The sequence below is a fragment of the Ursus arctos genome, unplaced genomic scaffold, assembly GCF_023065955.2.
Source record: "Ursus arctos isolate Adak ecotype North America unplaced genomic scaffold, UrsArc2.0 scaffold_26, whole genome shotgun sequence".
NCBI classification, from domain to species: domain Eukaryota; kingdom Metazoa; phylum Chordata; class Mammalia; order Carnivora; family Ursidae; genus Ursus; species Ursus arctos.
The window spans coordinates 8,963,558-8,981,492 of NW_026622941.1; the positions used below are offsets into that span (position 1 = coordinate 8,963,558).

Sequence of the window (17,935 nt, forward strand, 5' to 3'; positions counted from 1 at the left end):
CTCAGTTGTCTCTTACTCCATTCCAGTGTCTCTACCCTCTTCTTTCATACAAAAGACTAGGGCAACTTGTTTGTTTGTTTTTTTAATCTTTTAAATGTTTTTATACAAAAAATGTAGTTTTTTCTTTTTTTTTTTTTTTTGCATTTTTAAAACACCAGTGTGGGGGAGGGATGCAAACAACTAACAAAAAAGATGCTTTTATAACATTATTTTCCCTGTTTAGAAAGAAGAAAAAAAAATCATTCCAATAGTATTTAAAAGTCCAAAGATGAAATAATTTCATTTTCTTCCCTAAAGGCTATTTAAAGCCCCTGCCTATTGATTCCATCCTCCTGTGTCCAGTGGAGCCATGTTACTCTTCAACGGCCCAGGTTCACTATTAAAGACAGACTGGGCCAGGCTTCTGGGCACATGGCCTAAACAAAAAAGTGGAAGCATCAGAGGATTCAAAATCTCTCCCCACAGAACGCTGTGGGCAAGAAGATACTTCCCTGAGCCAGAAGGGACAGGTGCAGCAGCATTCCACACCCAGAGCACAGGATGGCAAAGCCCTAGATGTCCCACCTCTGCTTTCATTCCCTTTCCAGAAGATTTGCGGGGGGGAGTGGGGGTGTAAGAGGGGAAGTCGACATGCCTGTGAAGAAAGTGCAACATATTTAGAAATACTGGTAGAGGGAAACAGCTTAGAAGAAAAGCTTTGCCAGCTTTTACTGCAAGTGGGAGAAGAAAGCCACTGAGGAGATCCCACTACAGGTAAATAGACTTCCTTTTCTGGAACCCCTGTAGCACAGGAGGTCCGATTCCCTTTCCCTTTCCCAAGGACTAGACTTCTGGATAAGGCATTTTGGCCACATATGGACCAATGACCACACCAAAGACCACGAGCCCACAATCCAGGGCCCAGTTCCGGCCAAAAGGTCACTCCAATGCCAACAACTGATGTGATGGTGTTTTATAATCCTCTAAGTGGGAAATTAAACATTTCCCCCGTCCTAATCCCAGAGGCGGGAGAAGCAAGTCTGCAACATCTCCAGGCTCAGACCAAATGGCAATACTTGGAATGCAACCAAGTAATCACCACAGAGTAGTTCCAAGCAGCAAGAAATTACATCCAGATTCTCATGGAGACTACTGTAGGGTACAGAGTAACAGCATGAAAGCAATCAAACCTTGTATAAATAATATTTCTTTGCCTTTTTTTTTTTTAATTAAAGAAATCCAGTGTCTCAAAAACTTGTGAAAATGTGTTTAAAAAAGTCAGGGAGCCTGCCACACTTTTTTGCTCACTGTAACTATCCTACTTGTACCTTCTGATACCAAGAGATAGTGTAATAGCCTCTTCTGCACAGGCCCTATTATTTTATCTGTCCCACAACTGTACCTCTCTAGAGGAAAAAGAAAATAGGGAACGAAGGGAAGGCATTTCTACTAGTGAGAAAATGCAAATCAAAAGCAAACTGGAAAGCAAGAGCAATTTAGTTAAGGGTGGGATGAGAGACTGGAGTGGAGACTGCTTAAGAAATCTGGCTGCGTATGCTTTGGTTTGGGGGACTGAAGAAGCAGCTGGGCATTTAAAGTGCAATCACATTGGTAATAAATGGTCATCCCTTTCTTCTGACTCCTCCCCCAGCTGATCATCTCCCACACCACGATATGCAGCAGGCACATTGCGGGGTTTAGAACGGCACACAAAGTCACAACCATCCTGTAGAGAGAAGCAAAGGAAGGAAATGATAATATGGAATCACCAACTTTGAGGATGAGGCAAAATATACCTATGGTCCAAGAATATGGCAAGAACTAGGTTTCTTCAAGGATAATGAAGATAAAATCCAGGAGCTCTAAGGACCAGCCTAAATTGAATTTATGGCTAATGGGAGAAAAATTCTAATTAGGTCTTACTTTCTCCCCATACAGGTCCCTTAACAGCTTTATCAGATTCCTCAATTTAAGCAACAATGTTGCTCTTCTAGCCAAGTCTTTAGCAAGGCCAGACACTAAGATGCTATGCTATTTGTTACTTTGTACTAGGGCCAACAAGTACTTTGTACTTGGTTTGCTGGGACTTCCATGGGTTTAGCACCCAAAGTTCTATGTCCCTGGAAATCCCTTAGTCTGGGTAAACCAGGATGGCTGGTCACTCATCCTTCCCCACAGGCTACAGACTCAGCCAGCAGTCCTGTTACTTACTGCTACCAGGTTGCCAAGATCTTGCCAGAAGGCTAAGTGGGGAAACTGCTCCATTCCCTTGGCTCCCACCACCAGTCGCTGGTATAGGAATCCCCCAATGATATAGACCGCGACCAGTGATGCAAACCTATTGAGGAAGAAAGACATCTCTACTTAAAAACCAAAGAATAGCACAACTCTGATAACAGAGATAATCTTTATATTCATTAGTGGTTTCCTAGTCTGTATTCTACAAAAATGAAAAAAATAAAACCACCCAAAACAGGGAGGGTACCTCATTTAGAAAACCAATTAGAACACTGTCTAAACGCAAAGGCTCAGACAAAAATACGACCTAGTGACTCTGACCTATAGCCAAGAATAGGCACTATTAGTTGTACAGTTCCATTTCTCCAAAAGTTTTTATAATCTAATGGGACAGTATTAAAAATGTCCAGTCCTCCAGTAGTGGGACATAAAGCATTTCCAAATGCAAATATTTATTAGGGGTGAAACGTATATCTAATTTTTTTAAACTGCACAGAGTTTAAAGAGGATTCTCACACAAAGTTCTCCCCTTCCAATTATAGTATATAGTACGTGCATACACACACACACAATGTTTTTAAATATCACCAAGTAATTGAGTTTAAGAAAAAAAAAAGGTTTGGATTGATAAAGCACTCACGTGACTAGTAAGATAGAACCCACACTGAGGTGAGAGATCTCTGGGGAACAGGCCAGGCTGCTATCCATCTCAAAGAGGTAGAAACAATCTTGCACTTTGCCTCGCTCCTCAGTCACAGGGTTAAAATTGTCCTAATGATGAAAGGACAGAACACAACCCTTACGTGGTAAACTGTTTCCTTTTGACTCTTATTTAGAAAGAACCCACAAGCTAAAAAACATTTGCTTTCTCCTGGTTCAATCACTTTTTTTCCACGTATGATGGAAGACAGGTGTCTGTGACACAGGGAAAAACTGAACTTCTAGTCTTCTCTTATCCATCCCGATGTTTCTTGTCCCCTCCGGAAGTCCTCTCCCACCTCAGGTCAGCCCTCTCATCTGCTCTCTAGGCTCGTGGCCCCGGGATGCCTTACCGCTAGTGTGTGCCGACTGCAGGAGATCATCACCACGGCACGACGCTGCTCCATGCCACAGTGATTGTCATACTCGTCACCCCCTTTATAGATCAGCATGATCCAGTTACCTGAGGAAGGACAAGGAAAATGCGCTCTGGGGCGGGGGGAAACGCAGAGCTGGCCTGGGTGCAATTCCTGAGGACTGAGGTGTTCAGTGAAATTGCTTTTAGTTAAAATAATCTGTATCGATGTGAGCTCTGCATACCGGCAACACCAAGCTAAAACCTGCTTCTTTACGGCAGCTCTGTGTTCCCTTAAGACAACTAAGAATCAGAGATTTATGTAAGAATAATCTGAATTTTCCACATTAAAGGCAGGCAACCGATAGTGAAAAACAACGAGGACCCATACTTTGACACTGATTCGAATTTCCTGAACACCTGCTAACGTCAAAAGAAGAGGTTCCATAAGTCTTAGATGGCAGGGGAAAACCTAAGATTTAAAATTAGCCACAGATAAATGCAAGGTGGGTGATTTTTAAGATCGGGAGCCATTTTTTCTTTAATATTTATGGCATCCAAATTTCTTTTGCAAAATATTCTTTGATTTATCACTCACGTGAGGAGAATAAGATAAACGTTCTGCTTCTAATCTTGCACATGAAGAGACACAAGAAGATGAAATGAGTTTTCAAAGTCACAGGACAAGTAAACCCGAGCTGGGTCAAAAATCTAGTCTTCCAACCCCTATCCCCAAACTCTTGATGTTATTTTTCATTATACTATTGATACAAACAAGTATCTGCACTGGAAAATACAGTTATCTGCTTAAGGGAGGGAATTCGACCACAGGGGCTCACGTAGTTCTTTCCAGAAATATGGTTTTATGACTTTTGAGCAACTAATCACCATAGCACAAGTTGGCTGGGGAAGTTTTTGTAGACTGGTTTGCAAAAAAGCTTAATCTCTGAAAATGTAACTGGCAAAACTGGACTAATTTGATGAGAAATGGTCGTTGTTGGTATTTTCCAGCCTGGTATGAAAAACACATTAAGCTACAGAATCCCAGCTGGAGTCTTCCTTATGCATGAGCTTTTCATTAACTTTAAAACAAACACATAAAGGTCCTGAGCCATGGCTCCAGAGGAGCTGTGCAAGTACGTATCTTGTGGTTTATAGTCTCACGTGAGCTGAAGCACGTGTACCATACGATACCCTGAAGAGAATGGAAAAGGCTGCCACAGAATTGGCAGAGGGATTGACTAGGGACCAATTAATCCACGGGGGAGAGTCTTACTTCCATTGAAGATGTGAGTCTCGTTGAGTCTCCCTACCACTGTCTCCTTCCCGTTACTTTTGTTGATCTGCACCAGGCCTGCCCCGGAGGTGCGGTTGCCAGCTTCCCGGCACACCCTGAACACGTAGATATAGGTGTCTGGGCCCTGGCCCACAGTGCTCTCAAAGCTGTAAGGAGAAGATAGGAGAAAGAAGGAAGAGAAGAGTTACTGGCTATTAGCCTTAGGACAAGCAGCCTCTCTTAAAGCTGCCTTCCCACCCTTCCACCTCCCTACCCCACCTCCAAGTGTGCTCAATTTATTTATCTGATGTCACAACTAAATGTACTAGTGAGTATTTGTTGATCATGAGACAGCCATGTAATAGTGAATAATTTGTCGAATGAGACAATCCTAATTGTTGATGGTGACTGATTAAAACACAACATCCAAGACAGCTAGATATTCTAGAATACCTGTTCTAGACTATGCTGAAGTGTCAGCTGCTACTTCCCTGTGAATCAGGATCTATGTTCATGGGAAGTATCCCAGCCATGGTCCCTTGTTCCTTGAAAATCATCTTCAGATTTATATACCTGAAGATTCCCGACACTTACGATGTGCACAGGCCTCACTTCTAAAGTCCTATTAAATGGAACTAGCAAATAATGCTTTTTAATTCCTACAAGCTGGATCCAGTCTTGAAAACAGCTACTCTTCTGCATAAGAGAATTACACATTGCTACTAAAAACTGGGTGGAGAATTTGCTCTATAGCATTAAAAAAAAAACAAGGGGGTGCCTGGGTGGCTCAGTAGGCTAGGCGTCCGACTCTTATTTTCTCAAGCCCTTCAAAGCTCTTCTCATTTACCTTTTGTTATACAGTGGCTGCAGCCTCTTCAGTAGAGCCAACTCTTTCTCGGACTCTCGACCTTTTTCTCCTACCAGGTCGCAGGTTTTTTCTTCCGTCTGCCAGGATTCTCTTACTGCCACAGCTAGGAGCAGTGGCAGGAGCAGCCCAGTCCTCCAGCAGCTGTAGAAGGGGAACATCCTTTTGGGAGAGGGTGTGGGTGTTGAAGAAGCAGAGAAAGACCAGGAGAGGGGGGAAAGAGACAAAGCACACAAATGTGTAATTTTTACAGTTTTATCTTCCACCCATCGCTTATTTTACACTAGTCAGTTTTCCTCATTATCACGAAGTTGGGTTTTATTTTCTTGTGTCTATTTCAAGCTTTTAGCTTTCACCCATTATTTTTCCCCTGTCCTTTAATATTCAGAATAGGATTCTTAATCTTTAGGTTTCTCTTTTTCTTTTGAGAGACTGCAAGCATCTTTACTGTTTTGTTAAAAGTCAGAGTGCAATATCTCATATTTATTTACTTATTTCTCTTTAAAGATTTGATGTATTTATTTGGGAGAGAGTGAAAGCGAGACAGATCACAGAGCTCCAGAGAGGGACAAGCAGACTTGCCACCAAGCAGAGAGCCTGATGTGGGGCTCGATTCCAGGACCCTTGGGATCATGACCCAAGCCGGAGGCAGTCGCTTAACCGACTGAGCCACCCAGGCACCCCGCAATATCTCACATTTAAAGTTTAATACTAGCTCATAAAAACTGCTTCAACCTGTGATTCTTCCTTAGATAACACTCAAATTATAACTTAACACTTGATGAAGTCTATTTGAAAGTTACTGAGAAAGACGTAAAACAGGGAAAGGGACTTCAGTACTTTGGGTCCTAACTTCATCCAACACCCTTTGTTCATATTCACCGTAAGAAAGAGGACTAGAGATAAACACAGCCATTGCATCTAAAAGTTGACATTTATCTACTTTAATGGCACATCTCTGAAAACACATGCAATCATTCAAATTACAGGAAGAAGAAAATCCACTAGGTCGAAGTGAGTGAAGATGTCTTCCAAAACCCACCTCAGGCTCTACATGTCACAAATCTGAAGAGTTTCTAAATTACCAGTAAGCAGAGCTGTCTTTGTACAGTCTTAACTGGTGACCATTCTTGGGAATCACTAAATCACTTTCCAATTCACCTGTTCCTTGTCCTGCTCTAGGAATGGAGACACTCGGCTCCATTTCCCAAACTCACTTTCTCTTCTCTGATCATTCATCTTCACGCCCAGGACATACCGATATACCCTTGCAAAAGACTTCACCCTGCTGTCCGTTAGTTAACGATCCTCCAGGCCATTGCAACTTGTTACTTTCATAACAGTGTCATGTTATCATACAAAGATTTAATTCTTCCAAACTTTTCTCACTTGTAATAACACGCTTCCAGACTACGAGCCTGGACTTTGGTTTCTACTCTGTAAAGTCCTCTAATTCTTTTTCAGGCTGGTTCATCAACTCCTGTGCATTTCTAGAACATAAAACTAGGCAGAGCTTAATGGGTACTAGTAAGTTTAAAGATAGGAAAATGGAAACTCTGAGCCCTGGCTGACTTTTCTCTACTCCCCTAAACAAACTTATATTTGACCTTCTGTTTTCCATACTCCACTAAGGCAACAAAGGCTTGGGAAGTTGGTCTCCCTGACTTTGTGTATTTCTTACTTACTTTCTTTTTTTGGGTAAGATTTTATGTATTTATTTGAGAGAGAGAGAGAGAGCGAGAGAGCACACGCGCATGTGCAGGAGCATGGGGAGGGGCAGAGGGAGAAGCAGGGAGCCCTGTTGAGCAGGGAGCCTGACCTGGGGCCCGATCCCAGTTCTGGGATCATGACTTGAGCCGAAGACAGATGCTTAACCAACTGAGCCACCCAGGCGCCTTGACTTTGTGTATTTCCAAAATCAACTCACTATGGCAGTATTTATAAAGCGTTTCCGTAGAATAATTATCACCAGTCATAAAGTCTGAGGCCCCCATAAACACATTTAAAGCACTAATAGGAAACTTAATAGAGTGCTTGCCTTTTACTCTTAAAAGCACTTAACACGCATTAACTAATTAATCCTTACAAAAACCCTACACAGTAAATACAATTATCGCCCTTATTTTACAGATGAGAAAACTGAGACACAGCCAGTGGAGTGACCTAGAAAGTCTGGCTCCAGAGCTCATGGTCTATACTTAACCACTGCATGTGTATCCCCTTTCACATTAATTTTTTGGGGCTCAGACTACGCAGCCAAAGCCTTGCTTTCTTTTTGACAAAGCAGGAGGAAGTGACTCCTCACACAGTTCACTAAATAGGAGGTGGAATAAAGAACTCAAACCTCAAACTCCTACCTTCCCTAAATTAACTCATTGCTCAACACACTATGTGACCAGTAGCGTTCCTAAAAAAATAAGACATTCCTTTTATTAGACTGATTTAACATGCCATACTCCTTATATTCTCTCAGGATCTAATTTAAGATTTCAACATTCTGGACTTTCAAGCTTCTTCCCCCCAGGACCGGTTTTCTGGAGGGGATGCTCACACAGTAGACTGGGTTCTTTGGCCTCAAAGTTAGTTCCTTATCCGTTAACAGTTGATGATTTCTTTTCCCAAATTAGAACAAAGAATCTTACAAAATTGGGATAGGACAAAGGGTTAAAGACCCTGCAGTCTGCATTAGTGGAGCTGAACTATCTTTCATGTGCTTATTGGTTCAAGAAGTTAGGATGAGAATCAACTTATACTCTTCTCTCTTTTCTGCTTAAGGTTTTTCTGTTTGAGCTGCTTCTCTTTGATTTGGTGGCAAATGCTCTAAGTGCTTTATCTAGATTATGTTTGTTAATCTTCACAGCCCAGAAAAGTAGGTATAATTTCTCTCATTTTACAGATGAGGAAACTGATGCTTACAGAGGTTAAATTATTTGCCCTAGGTTATACAAGTATTAAACATGTATGAAGTTGGTGGGGCAACTTGGATGATTCATGGCATTAAGCTATTTTCTGGAAAACTTGTGATAAATACAGGGGTGCAAAAATTTATTAGGGAGAGTATGAAACCCAAAGGCTGTGTAGTTCCCTTTTAATGTGCTACAATTAGAGCCTCAAGATGCAATAGTTTGTCTAGACACTTTGGAAATAAAGGGCAGGACTTTAAGATTTTGAAAAATCCCCTTCAATTTTCTTTTTCTAGAACAGATCTATTTTGGTAAAGCTAAACAATCATCTTCAATGGGATGACCAATGACTAAGCCAGGAATTGGGAAGCAGTTCACATCACTGGGCATCTGTAGCACTCTTTCCCACCCCTCAAGACTAGCCATGGGCATTTTCCATTTTTCAGTGGAATTTCTACTTTCTGCTGTCTGGCTCATTCCTGAGGTAGCGGCCCTTATCTCCTTTTCCCAGCAGCCTACCCTTTTAGAAGAGAAGCCCTACCTACCTAAACCGCCCAATGCTGAAGAGCCTTAGAAAAGTAGCTCTAAGTCCCATAGGCGGAAGCTCCCTACAAAGAGAAAACACTAGATAAGCCCTCTAGTAGCTACTCCACACCATACACGCATGCCCTTCAAACTTCTTCCAGGGTTCTAGAAATTCTCATTCCGTCTAGTCTCCGGATTTCCAACTGCCTACGGCCGTATCCTCTCCAAAGGATGCCACTTTACCTTCCTCCACGATGCAGGCCAAAAATTCCCTCTACAGGTATCCAGTAATACCTCAAACGACTCCATACCCAGGGTCCTTCCTTTCTCTGCCTTCCAAATACACGTCGATTCCCTCTCCGGTCTTGGTAGGTCCTTTCCCCCTCACTCCCTTCGGGACTCTGGAACCCCCGCCCTCATGCCTCCGCCTCCATTCTGCCCTAGGACTCTTTAGCTGGAATTTTGGCTTAGAACCCTGGCCAAAGGAGACTTAGCGATCCCATCCCCTGTTACGGGTACCGAGGCGTGAGCGCTCTCCAGCTCCCCTCCTCCTCCACGCCCCTCATACTCACGTGTCACGGGCAAAGGGAGTAGCCAAGGCGCAGAATCCCCGGCTGAATACCTGTCTGGGGCTGGGAGACAGGGCCAGCGAGGAGCCAGCCACAGACCCCGGACCCAGAACTTGTGTCAAAGGCCAGCGTTCCCCAATGCGCCTCGCTGTGCTCCACTTCGGGAACCGGAAACAGGAAGCACCAGGCGTCCTCTGGGCAACTGCTCCTCCCACTAGACCCCGCGGCATGTGACCACAGAACCATTTCGCCCCTTTCCCCTTCCCGGTCCCCTGGCCGATCCCAGACGCTGATTGGCCAGGATCCTGGGCGTGTAGCTCCGCCCTTGTCCTATCAACTCCAATCACTATCGAGATTTTCAAGTTGAGTCCCACCTTTTTGGGTCGTCTTTCTACCAATGGGGTCCCAGAGTCCCGCCTCCCTGCTTCTCCGCTCGCGGAGTCACGCGCGGTCACGCGGGGTCACGCGCGGTCACGCGCCAGGCCCACTCCCCGGTAGGTCCCACTGAAGAGGGTACGCGAGGGCGGGCGGCGGAAGCGGAAGTATGGAAAGGGGGCTGTCGGCCAGGCCTCAGTGGGAGCTGTAGTTCTCACCCCAGGTCTCTTCGTCTCGGTACTTCCCCAGCTCGTTTGCCGCCTGCGAGAGGCGCTGTTTCGCCGTCTGCCGGCCCCGAGTCCCGTTGTCTCCAGGGTCGGTTCCTAGAGGATCGCGGACGGCGATAGTCGCGGTAGTGCTGGCTTTCTTAAGGACGTCTTTGTTTTTTATTTCCCTTCTACAGTTCAGTACGTTGGGGTCTGTTGTTACCGATACTGTTTTCGTTAACCTTGTCGTCCCGGTCATTTTGCGTAAAACAGTGCGACCAGTTCTGTTCGCCAGAGGTTTCGTGGCATTTTGAGTGATGAGCGCTTTGTAGCTAATTCTGTTCACTCCATCCTGTCCGCATTCTCGTGTCCTGGGGAAAGAGCAATTCACCTTTAGTCTTTGTGCCTTTGCCAGGATCCTCTGCGGTTTCCCTCAGGTGGGTCTTACTGGTCGCTGAAGTCCTTACTTACTTACTACTTGCTGAAGTCCTGCGCGTTCCTGGAACTTGGTTCAAATGCTATTGCTCCCGTGACTTTCTGCATGAACTCTTCGGAATGAAGAACTCCTTCCTCTAAATGCCCGCTTATTGACTCTACCTGGTTTTAGCCCGATTTCATTCTGCTTTGACTCCTACGTTGTTGTTGTTGTTGTTGTGTGTGTGTGTGTGTGTGTATACCCTACGTTGTTGTTGTTGTTGTTGTTGTTGTTGTTGTTGTGTGTGTGTGTATACCCTCTTTTCGCGGGTAGGGACTGGATTTTGTTTCGTCCTTCTCCTCACCAGAGCTAGTACAATGTTTTGAATTCAGTAATAATAGAAGCTAACACGTGCATAGTTCTGTGGCGCCGGCACTGTTTTAAGTGCTTTAAAGGAGTACTGATTCATTTAATCTTCGCACTAACCTTGAATTTTAAAGGTGATGGTGGCTAAGTAACTTACTCTGGGTCCCACAGCTATTAAGTTACGTTGTTAGTATTCAGGTTCCCTAATTTAGGTGTAAGTTAGTTATATACGCATATAGTCTTCAGAGTCCAGGCTCTCAAGCAATACTTTATGCTCACTGTATAGGATCCTGTATTTGTTTATTAATTGGTACATTCAGTTCAGCCAAGGTGGTTATCATGTTGGGTTGGGTTTGAATGTGTTCTCAAGAAAAAAAAAATAAAAGGTGAATTTCTTTTTTCTTTTCTTTAAAGATTTTATTTATTTGACAGAGAGAGACACAGCCAGCGAGAGAGGGAACACAAACAGGGGGAGTGGGAGAGGAAGAAGCAGGCTCCCAGCGGAAGAGCCTGACGTGGGGCTCGATCCCATAACGCCGGGATCACGCCCTGAGCCGAAGGCAGACGCTTAACGACTGAGCCACCCAGGCGCCCCAAAAGGTGAGTTTCTTTCTAATACTAAAAGTAATTTGTAATCAGGAAATACAGAGAACGATAAAACAAAAATCCATAAACCCACCAAGAGGTTGTGTATTTCCCTCAGGAATATGTTATCCGTTTCCTTTGTAAAAACATTTAATGTCATCAAATATTTTATATCACTAACTTTACAAATAAACTTTTTAATGGTTGCATGATATTTAGGTGCATGGATCGCTGCTTAAGCAATTCTATTAGAATTAGGTATTTTATCAATTCATTCAACAAATATTTACTGAGCAATTACACTGTTATAAAAAGACAGAAATCCCTTTTACGAGCTTTCATTCTAGAATTGATATTCATTTGTTGGTGAATTCAAATGTTAACTTCAGAAATCTTGCCTCTTGGTCATTGGTAGAGGGAAAGTAGGGTGCATGTTGGAAGTGGTGAAAGGTCCGGCAATGCAGTTGGCTAGGATGAATAGCTTATCTTACGTAGGAGTAAGAAGGAGGGAGAGACTTCCCTTTCCATCCACTTACAAATACCCTGGGTTACTTCCCTGTTTCTCAGGTTTCAGTGCCCATTGTGAAAACTGTCTGTGCCAGGGAAAAAAAATTGAAATTAGCAGAGGTTTTTGCCTTTCTGTTCTGTGTCTGTCTAGCTGTGTCGTTAACAAGGACACCCTCCACGTTATACCCACATCCCCTTCCACATACAGTTGCTCACTTTGTTTAGAAAGAAGTTCTGTGAATTTTGTCCTAAAATCAAATGCTGAGGATGCCTCCTGTTTAGTATAAGCAGAGGAAGGGAGGGTGCTTGAAAGATCTAGTCCCCCCCCACCTCATCCATGGAGGATATATTCCAAGACCCCTAGAAACCACGAACAGTACTGAACCCCATATATACTATATTTTTTTCCTTATACATGCATACCTATGATAAAACTTAATGTATAAGTGAGGCACAGTAAGAGATTAACAACAATAACTATAATAAAATAGAACAATTATAACAACACGTGAATATAGTCTCTGTTAAAATATCTAACTGTACTGTACTCACCGTCCTTGTGATGGTGTGAGATGATATGCCCCCATGATGAAACGAAGTGAGGTGAATGACGCAGGTATTGTGATTTAACGTTAGGCTGCTGTTGACAGATAAGTCAGGAGGAGGATCATCTGCTTCTGGGATGTGGTTGACCTTGAGTAACTGAAACCACAGAAAGCGAAACTGTGGGTTAGGGGAGACTACTGTATCCTGAATTCTTTCTTCAGTTTACTGCTTTGATAATTTTCCTGGGTCTGCTTTTTTGTTAACTCTGAGCTGGGAGCTTGGTTGGGAATGGCTTTTTAAATCTCTCAACAGCTTCTTTCTGTATGAGTTTTGTGTTGCAGGCTTTGCTCTGGTTTCACTGTCAAATCCTACCTGCTCACAATTTCTGATCTGCTTGGGGATCTTTTGAAATTTGTTTGGTAATTTCTTAATACTGTCATGGATGTATTCAATTTGCTATCTTGAACCGGACTTCGGTTTTGAATCTTTACTGATGCTTTCCTTTTAAAATGTTTAACATATTTCAAGGACTAAATCTATTTTTTGTTTTTGGTAATTTGCAATTTTAATATAATTTAACATTTTTAGAATAGATGCAAGAATAGTAAAAAGAACTCTTGTATTCACTTCACCTGGATTTGCCAGTGGTTTACAAGTTGGCCTATTTGCTTTATTAGTCTCCCCCCTCCCCGTCCACACACACACACACACACACACACACACACACACACACACTAGTTTATTTTGAACGATTTGAATATGTTACTGTTAAGTACATTTGTGTGTATTTCCCAAGAATAAAGATATTCTCTTACCTTATCACAATTAGAAACTATAACATTGGTAGAATATTATTACCTAATCCATGGTCCATATTCAGATTGCATCAATTGTCCCAGTAAATATGCTTTATAATTATTTCTCATTCCCCAACCACGGAAGCCCAGCAAGAGTCATACATTGCAGTTAGTCGTCGTTTTTCTTTATCTTGTTTGTCCTTGAAATTTTGAAAAGTCCATGTCACTTAAGGTATAGAATGTCTTTCATTTTGGGTTTGTCTGATATTTCCACGTGATTATATTTAGGTATGCATTTGTTGATAGGACTAAGAGAGAAGTGATGTGTCCTTATATGTCAGTCAGGATCCAGTTAGAAGACAGATACCACACCAGTGATTTTAAGGAAAAATTTAATATAGACTTGTTTTCTAGTAAAAAATAATTACTAAGAGGGAGTAAACAAGGACTCTGGGTGTTACAGAAATCACACAGAAATCACAACTACAAAATGTAGCTACTACCTCTGAGCTGAAGAAGCGTTAGCAAGGAAGCACCTTAGAAACTTGAAGGAAGGGCTCACTTCCCCAACCACAAGGTAGAGATTCAGACCTGTGAAGAGAGGGTGTAGTTCCTGCCACAGGAACATGCAGCCCACTGATGAGGTAACAGATAAATTGCTGGAGGGTGTGGGTTGATGTTGAACTGCCAGTGGGAGCCTCCTTTTGTCATTTTGACATGTCCCCATCATTTTTTGAGCAAATTCTTTACTTTTGGGTATACAGATGTTCATCTTGTATTTTAACTGCCCTAGAATCCGTCATCTCTCCAAGGGAGCCTGGTTCCTTTTAGTAGTGTTGTTGAGAAACCAAGGTCTGATTACAAGGTGTATTTGTTGCCACTTTTGGGTCACTGCTTTAGTGCCTCTCAGCAGAGTTAGGGAATCTATATATCCTTCCAAGAGTGAGAAACCAGGCTCCCATTATGCTCAATATATTTATACATTTGTTCACACATAAGAAAACACAGGAAGTAGTTTTATAACTGATAAACCATACCATTGTGTAAAGCAAGCCTACTAATTAGGGTTCAATTTTGTTTAAAGTTTTATTTTTTTTGTTGGTGAGGTAAAATTTATAAATAATGAAATGCACAACTCTTAAGTAGGCAGTTTAGTGATTCTTAACAATGCATCATAACCGTAACCACCCTCTAATCAAGATTTAGTAGATTTTCATCACCCAAGAACATTTCCTCATGTCCCTTTCTAGTCCTGTCTAGGATTTTCATTATAGTGTTGCATAGAAATGATAAAATTAGACATCCTTGCTTTGCTCCTGGGATAAACCATGCTTTGTCATGATGAATTGTCTCTCATATTTTTCTGAATTTGATTTGCTGATTTTTTTCAAAGATCTTGAGGTCTACATTCATGAGTGTTGGAGTCTAATTTTTTTTCTTTTTAAGATTTTATTTGTCAGGGAGATAGGGAGAGAGAGAGCACGAGAGAGCACAAGCAGGGGAGCTGCAGGCAGAGGAAGAAGCAGGCTCCCCGCTGAGCAGGGAGCCTGATGTAGGACTTGATCCCAGGACCCTGGGATCATGACCCGAGCTGAAGGCAGACGCTTAACCGACTGAGCCACCCAGGCGTCGCTAATTTTTTTTTTTCTTTTAATTCTTTGTCAGTTTGTTAACAGAGTCATGATGGCTGCCTAAAATAAGTTGGAGAGTATACTTTCATTTTCTATTTTCTGAAGGAATTGTGTTATTTATTCCTTGAAGTTTAATAGAATATGCTATTAAAGTTATCTGAGCATGAAGCTTTCTTAATGGGAAGGTTTGTATTAAATTTAGTTTCTTTAGTAGAGCTATTTAAGAATTTCTGTTTCTTCTTGCGTCAGTTGGTAAATTGTGTTTTTCTTTTCTTCTTTTTTTTAGGAATTATCCATACATTTCATTTATTTGAACTCTTTACAAATACAAAAAATTAAAAGTCAAATACATTTTCATTTGCTAATGTTAATTATCATTATGAGACATTATCCTATAAAATCTGTTATCTGTTTATATTCCCTACAGACTTTTTTTTTAATTCAATTAACGTATAATGTATTATTCGTTTCAGAGGTAGAAGTCATTGTTTCATCAGTCTTCTATAATACCCAGTGTTTTTCAAGGAATTTTTCCATTTTATCTAAATTGTTAAATTTATTGGCATACAGATATAATATTCCCTTATTATCCTTTTAAAGTCTTTAAAATCTGTAGTAATATACTCGCTTCATTCTCGATATTCATAATTTGTCTTCTGTCTTTGTTTCTTGGTAAATTTTGTTAGAAGTTTATCTGTCAATAATTTTATCAAATAACCAAATTTGTATTTGTTTATTTTGTTAATTTGTTTTATATATATTATGTAAGTATATAAGTGTATGTAATATAATAATAAAAATTTGTTAATTTTTCTATTGCTTGTGGTTAGTTTTAAATTTCTGACCCTTCTTCTGCTTGCTTTGTTTTTGTTTTTCTTTTTTGAGATTGTATTTATTTGACGGAAAGAGACACAGCAAGAGAGGGAACACAAGCAGGGAGAGTGGGAGAGGGAGAAGCAGGCTCCCCGCTGAGCAGGGAGCTAGATGTGGGGCTCAATCCCAGGACCCTGGGATTATGACCTGAGCTGAAGGCAGTTGCTTAACGACTGAGCCACCCAGGCACCCCTGCTCGCTTTGGTTTTAATTCGTTCTTCTTTTTGTACCTTCTTAAATTAGAAACAGATTGTTTATTTACAGATTTACTTAAAGATTATTCACTTAAAGCTCTAACATTCTCTCTAAGCTACTGTTTTAGCTTTGGTCTATACATTTTCATAATTATTTAGTTTTTTAAATAATTTCTAATTTTGTTTATTTCTTCTTTAACCTATGGATTATTTAGAGTGTGTGTGTGTGTGTGTGTGTGTGTGTGTGTTTTAGGTATACAAAAAGTCATGTTAATTATTGTAACAGAACTTAATTTTTTTGTTTTTCCACCTCTTTCTGATTATCTTTATTATTACATCAATGAAAAAAATCTCAGGTTAGTCCCAGTGGGTTTTTAACACCTCTCACCTCTCTAGTGCCTTTTTTTTTTTTAAGATTTTATTTATTTAATTAATTAATTAATTAATTAATTTATTTGCTGAGCAGGGAGCCCGATGTGGGGCTCGATCCCAGGACCCTGGGATCATGACCTGAGCCACCCAGGTACCCCTAACGCTTTTTTTCAAATTGAGATATAATTGACATGTAAGTTTTAGTTTTGAGTGTACAAGTAATGACTTGATATATGCATACATTTCAGAATGATTACCACAGTAAGTTTAGTCAGCATCCATCACCATAGTTACCAGATTTTTTTTTCTTGTAGTGAGAACTGTTAAGATCTACTGTCTTAGCAGCTTTCAAATATATAATATGGTATTGTTAACTATAGTCACCATGCTGTACGTTACATCCCCATGACTTATTCATCTTGTAATTGGAAGTTTGTACCTTTTAACTAACTTTACCCTACTCTCATCCCCTACATCTGGCAACCACCAGTCTTGTTCTGTGAGTTCAGGGTTTTGTTTTGTTTTTGCTTTTTAGATCTCACATATAAATGAGATCATACAGTATTTGTTTTTCTCTATCTGACTTATTTCACTTAACAGTACCCTCAAAGTCCATCCATGTTGTCACAAATGACAGAATTTTCTTCTTTTTTATGGCTAAATAATATTCCATTATGTAAATATACCACATTTTCTTTATTCATTCATCTATCAGCAGAGACTTAGTTTGTTTCTGTGTGTTGGCTATTGTAAATAATGCTGCAGTGAACATGAGAGTGCAGATATATTTTGATATAAAAGATATGAGTGATAGTGATTTTGTTTTCTGCTGCTGCATACCCAGAAGTGAAATTGTTGAATCATGTGGTAGTTATATTTTTTAAGATGCCTTCATACTGTTTTCCATAATGGCTGCACCAGTATCATTCCCACCAGTAGCGCACAGGGTTCCCTTTTCCTCACATCCTTTCCAAAACTCTAATAAACACATGTTATTTCTTGTTTTTTTGGCTATTTTTTAAAAAAAGATTTTATTTATTCGAGAGAGAGAAAGAGAGAGGTGGAGGGAAAGGGACAAGCAGATTCTCCGCTGAGCAGGGAGCCCAATGTGGGGCTTGATCCCAGAACTCTAAGATCATGACTTGAGCTGAAGTACCCACGTGCCCCTGGCTATTTTTAGAAATAGCCTCTCTAACAGGTATGAGGTGATATCTCATTGTGTTTTGATTTGTATTTCTCTGATGATTATAAGTGTGTTTTAAAATTTTTGAATATTTAGGAACTGTCTGGATTTTTTTCTTGTTATTGATTCTACTCTGGTTGTAGAACACATCTTTTAAGATTGTAACATTGAAATTTATTAAAGCTTGTGTTACCCAATATGTAATTTACTTGGTAAGCATTCCATTTACACTTGAAAGGCTTGTGTATTCTGTAGTTGTTTGGTGTCATTTTGTTGGATAGATTTCAGTTAGGTCACGATGGTTGATAGTATTGTTTAAATCTTTTATGTTATATTCTTAATGATTTTTTTTTGTCTAACTGTTTTATTAGTTATTGAGAAAGGAGTGTTTAAATTTTTAACTATGATTATGGATTTGTTTATGTCTTTATATTTTAATTCAGTGAGGTTTTGCTTCATATGTTCTGAAGTTGTAT

The 17,935-nt window shown here is 40.7% G+C and overlaps 2 protein-coding genes across 2 annotated transcripts in view; one reads left to right on the top strand and one right to left on the bottom strand.

Moving 5' to 3' along the window:
• Window positions 1-69: 69 nt before the first annotated feature.
• Window positions 70-9,717, bottom strand: M6PR (mannose-6-phosphate receptor, cation dependent). Its single transcript, XM_026502499.4, has 7 exons — window positions 9,413-9,717; window positions 5,395-5,574; window positions 4,548-4,714; window positions 3,270-3,379; window positions 2,858-2,988; window positions 2,191-2,317; window positions 70-1,705 (listed from the first exon to the last, which is right to left on the bottom strand). Exons 1-7 carry the CDS (start codon window positions 9,637-9,639, stop codon window positions 1,583-1,585), a joined length of 1,065 nt encoding a protein of 354 aa, XP_026358284.3. The 5' UTR covers window positions 9,640-9,717; the 3' UTR covers window positions 70-1,582.
• Window positions 9,718-9,922: 205 nt separating this feature from the next.
• KLRG1 (killer cell lectin like receptor G1) overlaps window positions 9,923-17,935 on the top strand; it is an 84,415-nt gene continuing 76,402 nt past the window's right edge. Inside the window, exons 1-2 of the mRNA XM_057319024.1 lie at window positions 9,923-10,427; window positions 11,186-11,371. The gene's annotated coding sequence lies outside the window, so the exon portion shown is untranslated. The remainder of the gene's footprint in view (window positions 10,428-11,185; window positions 11,372-17,935) is intronic.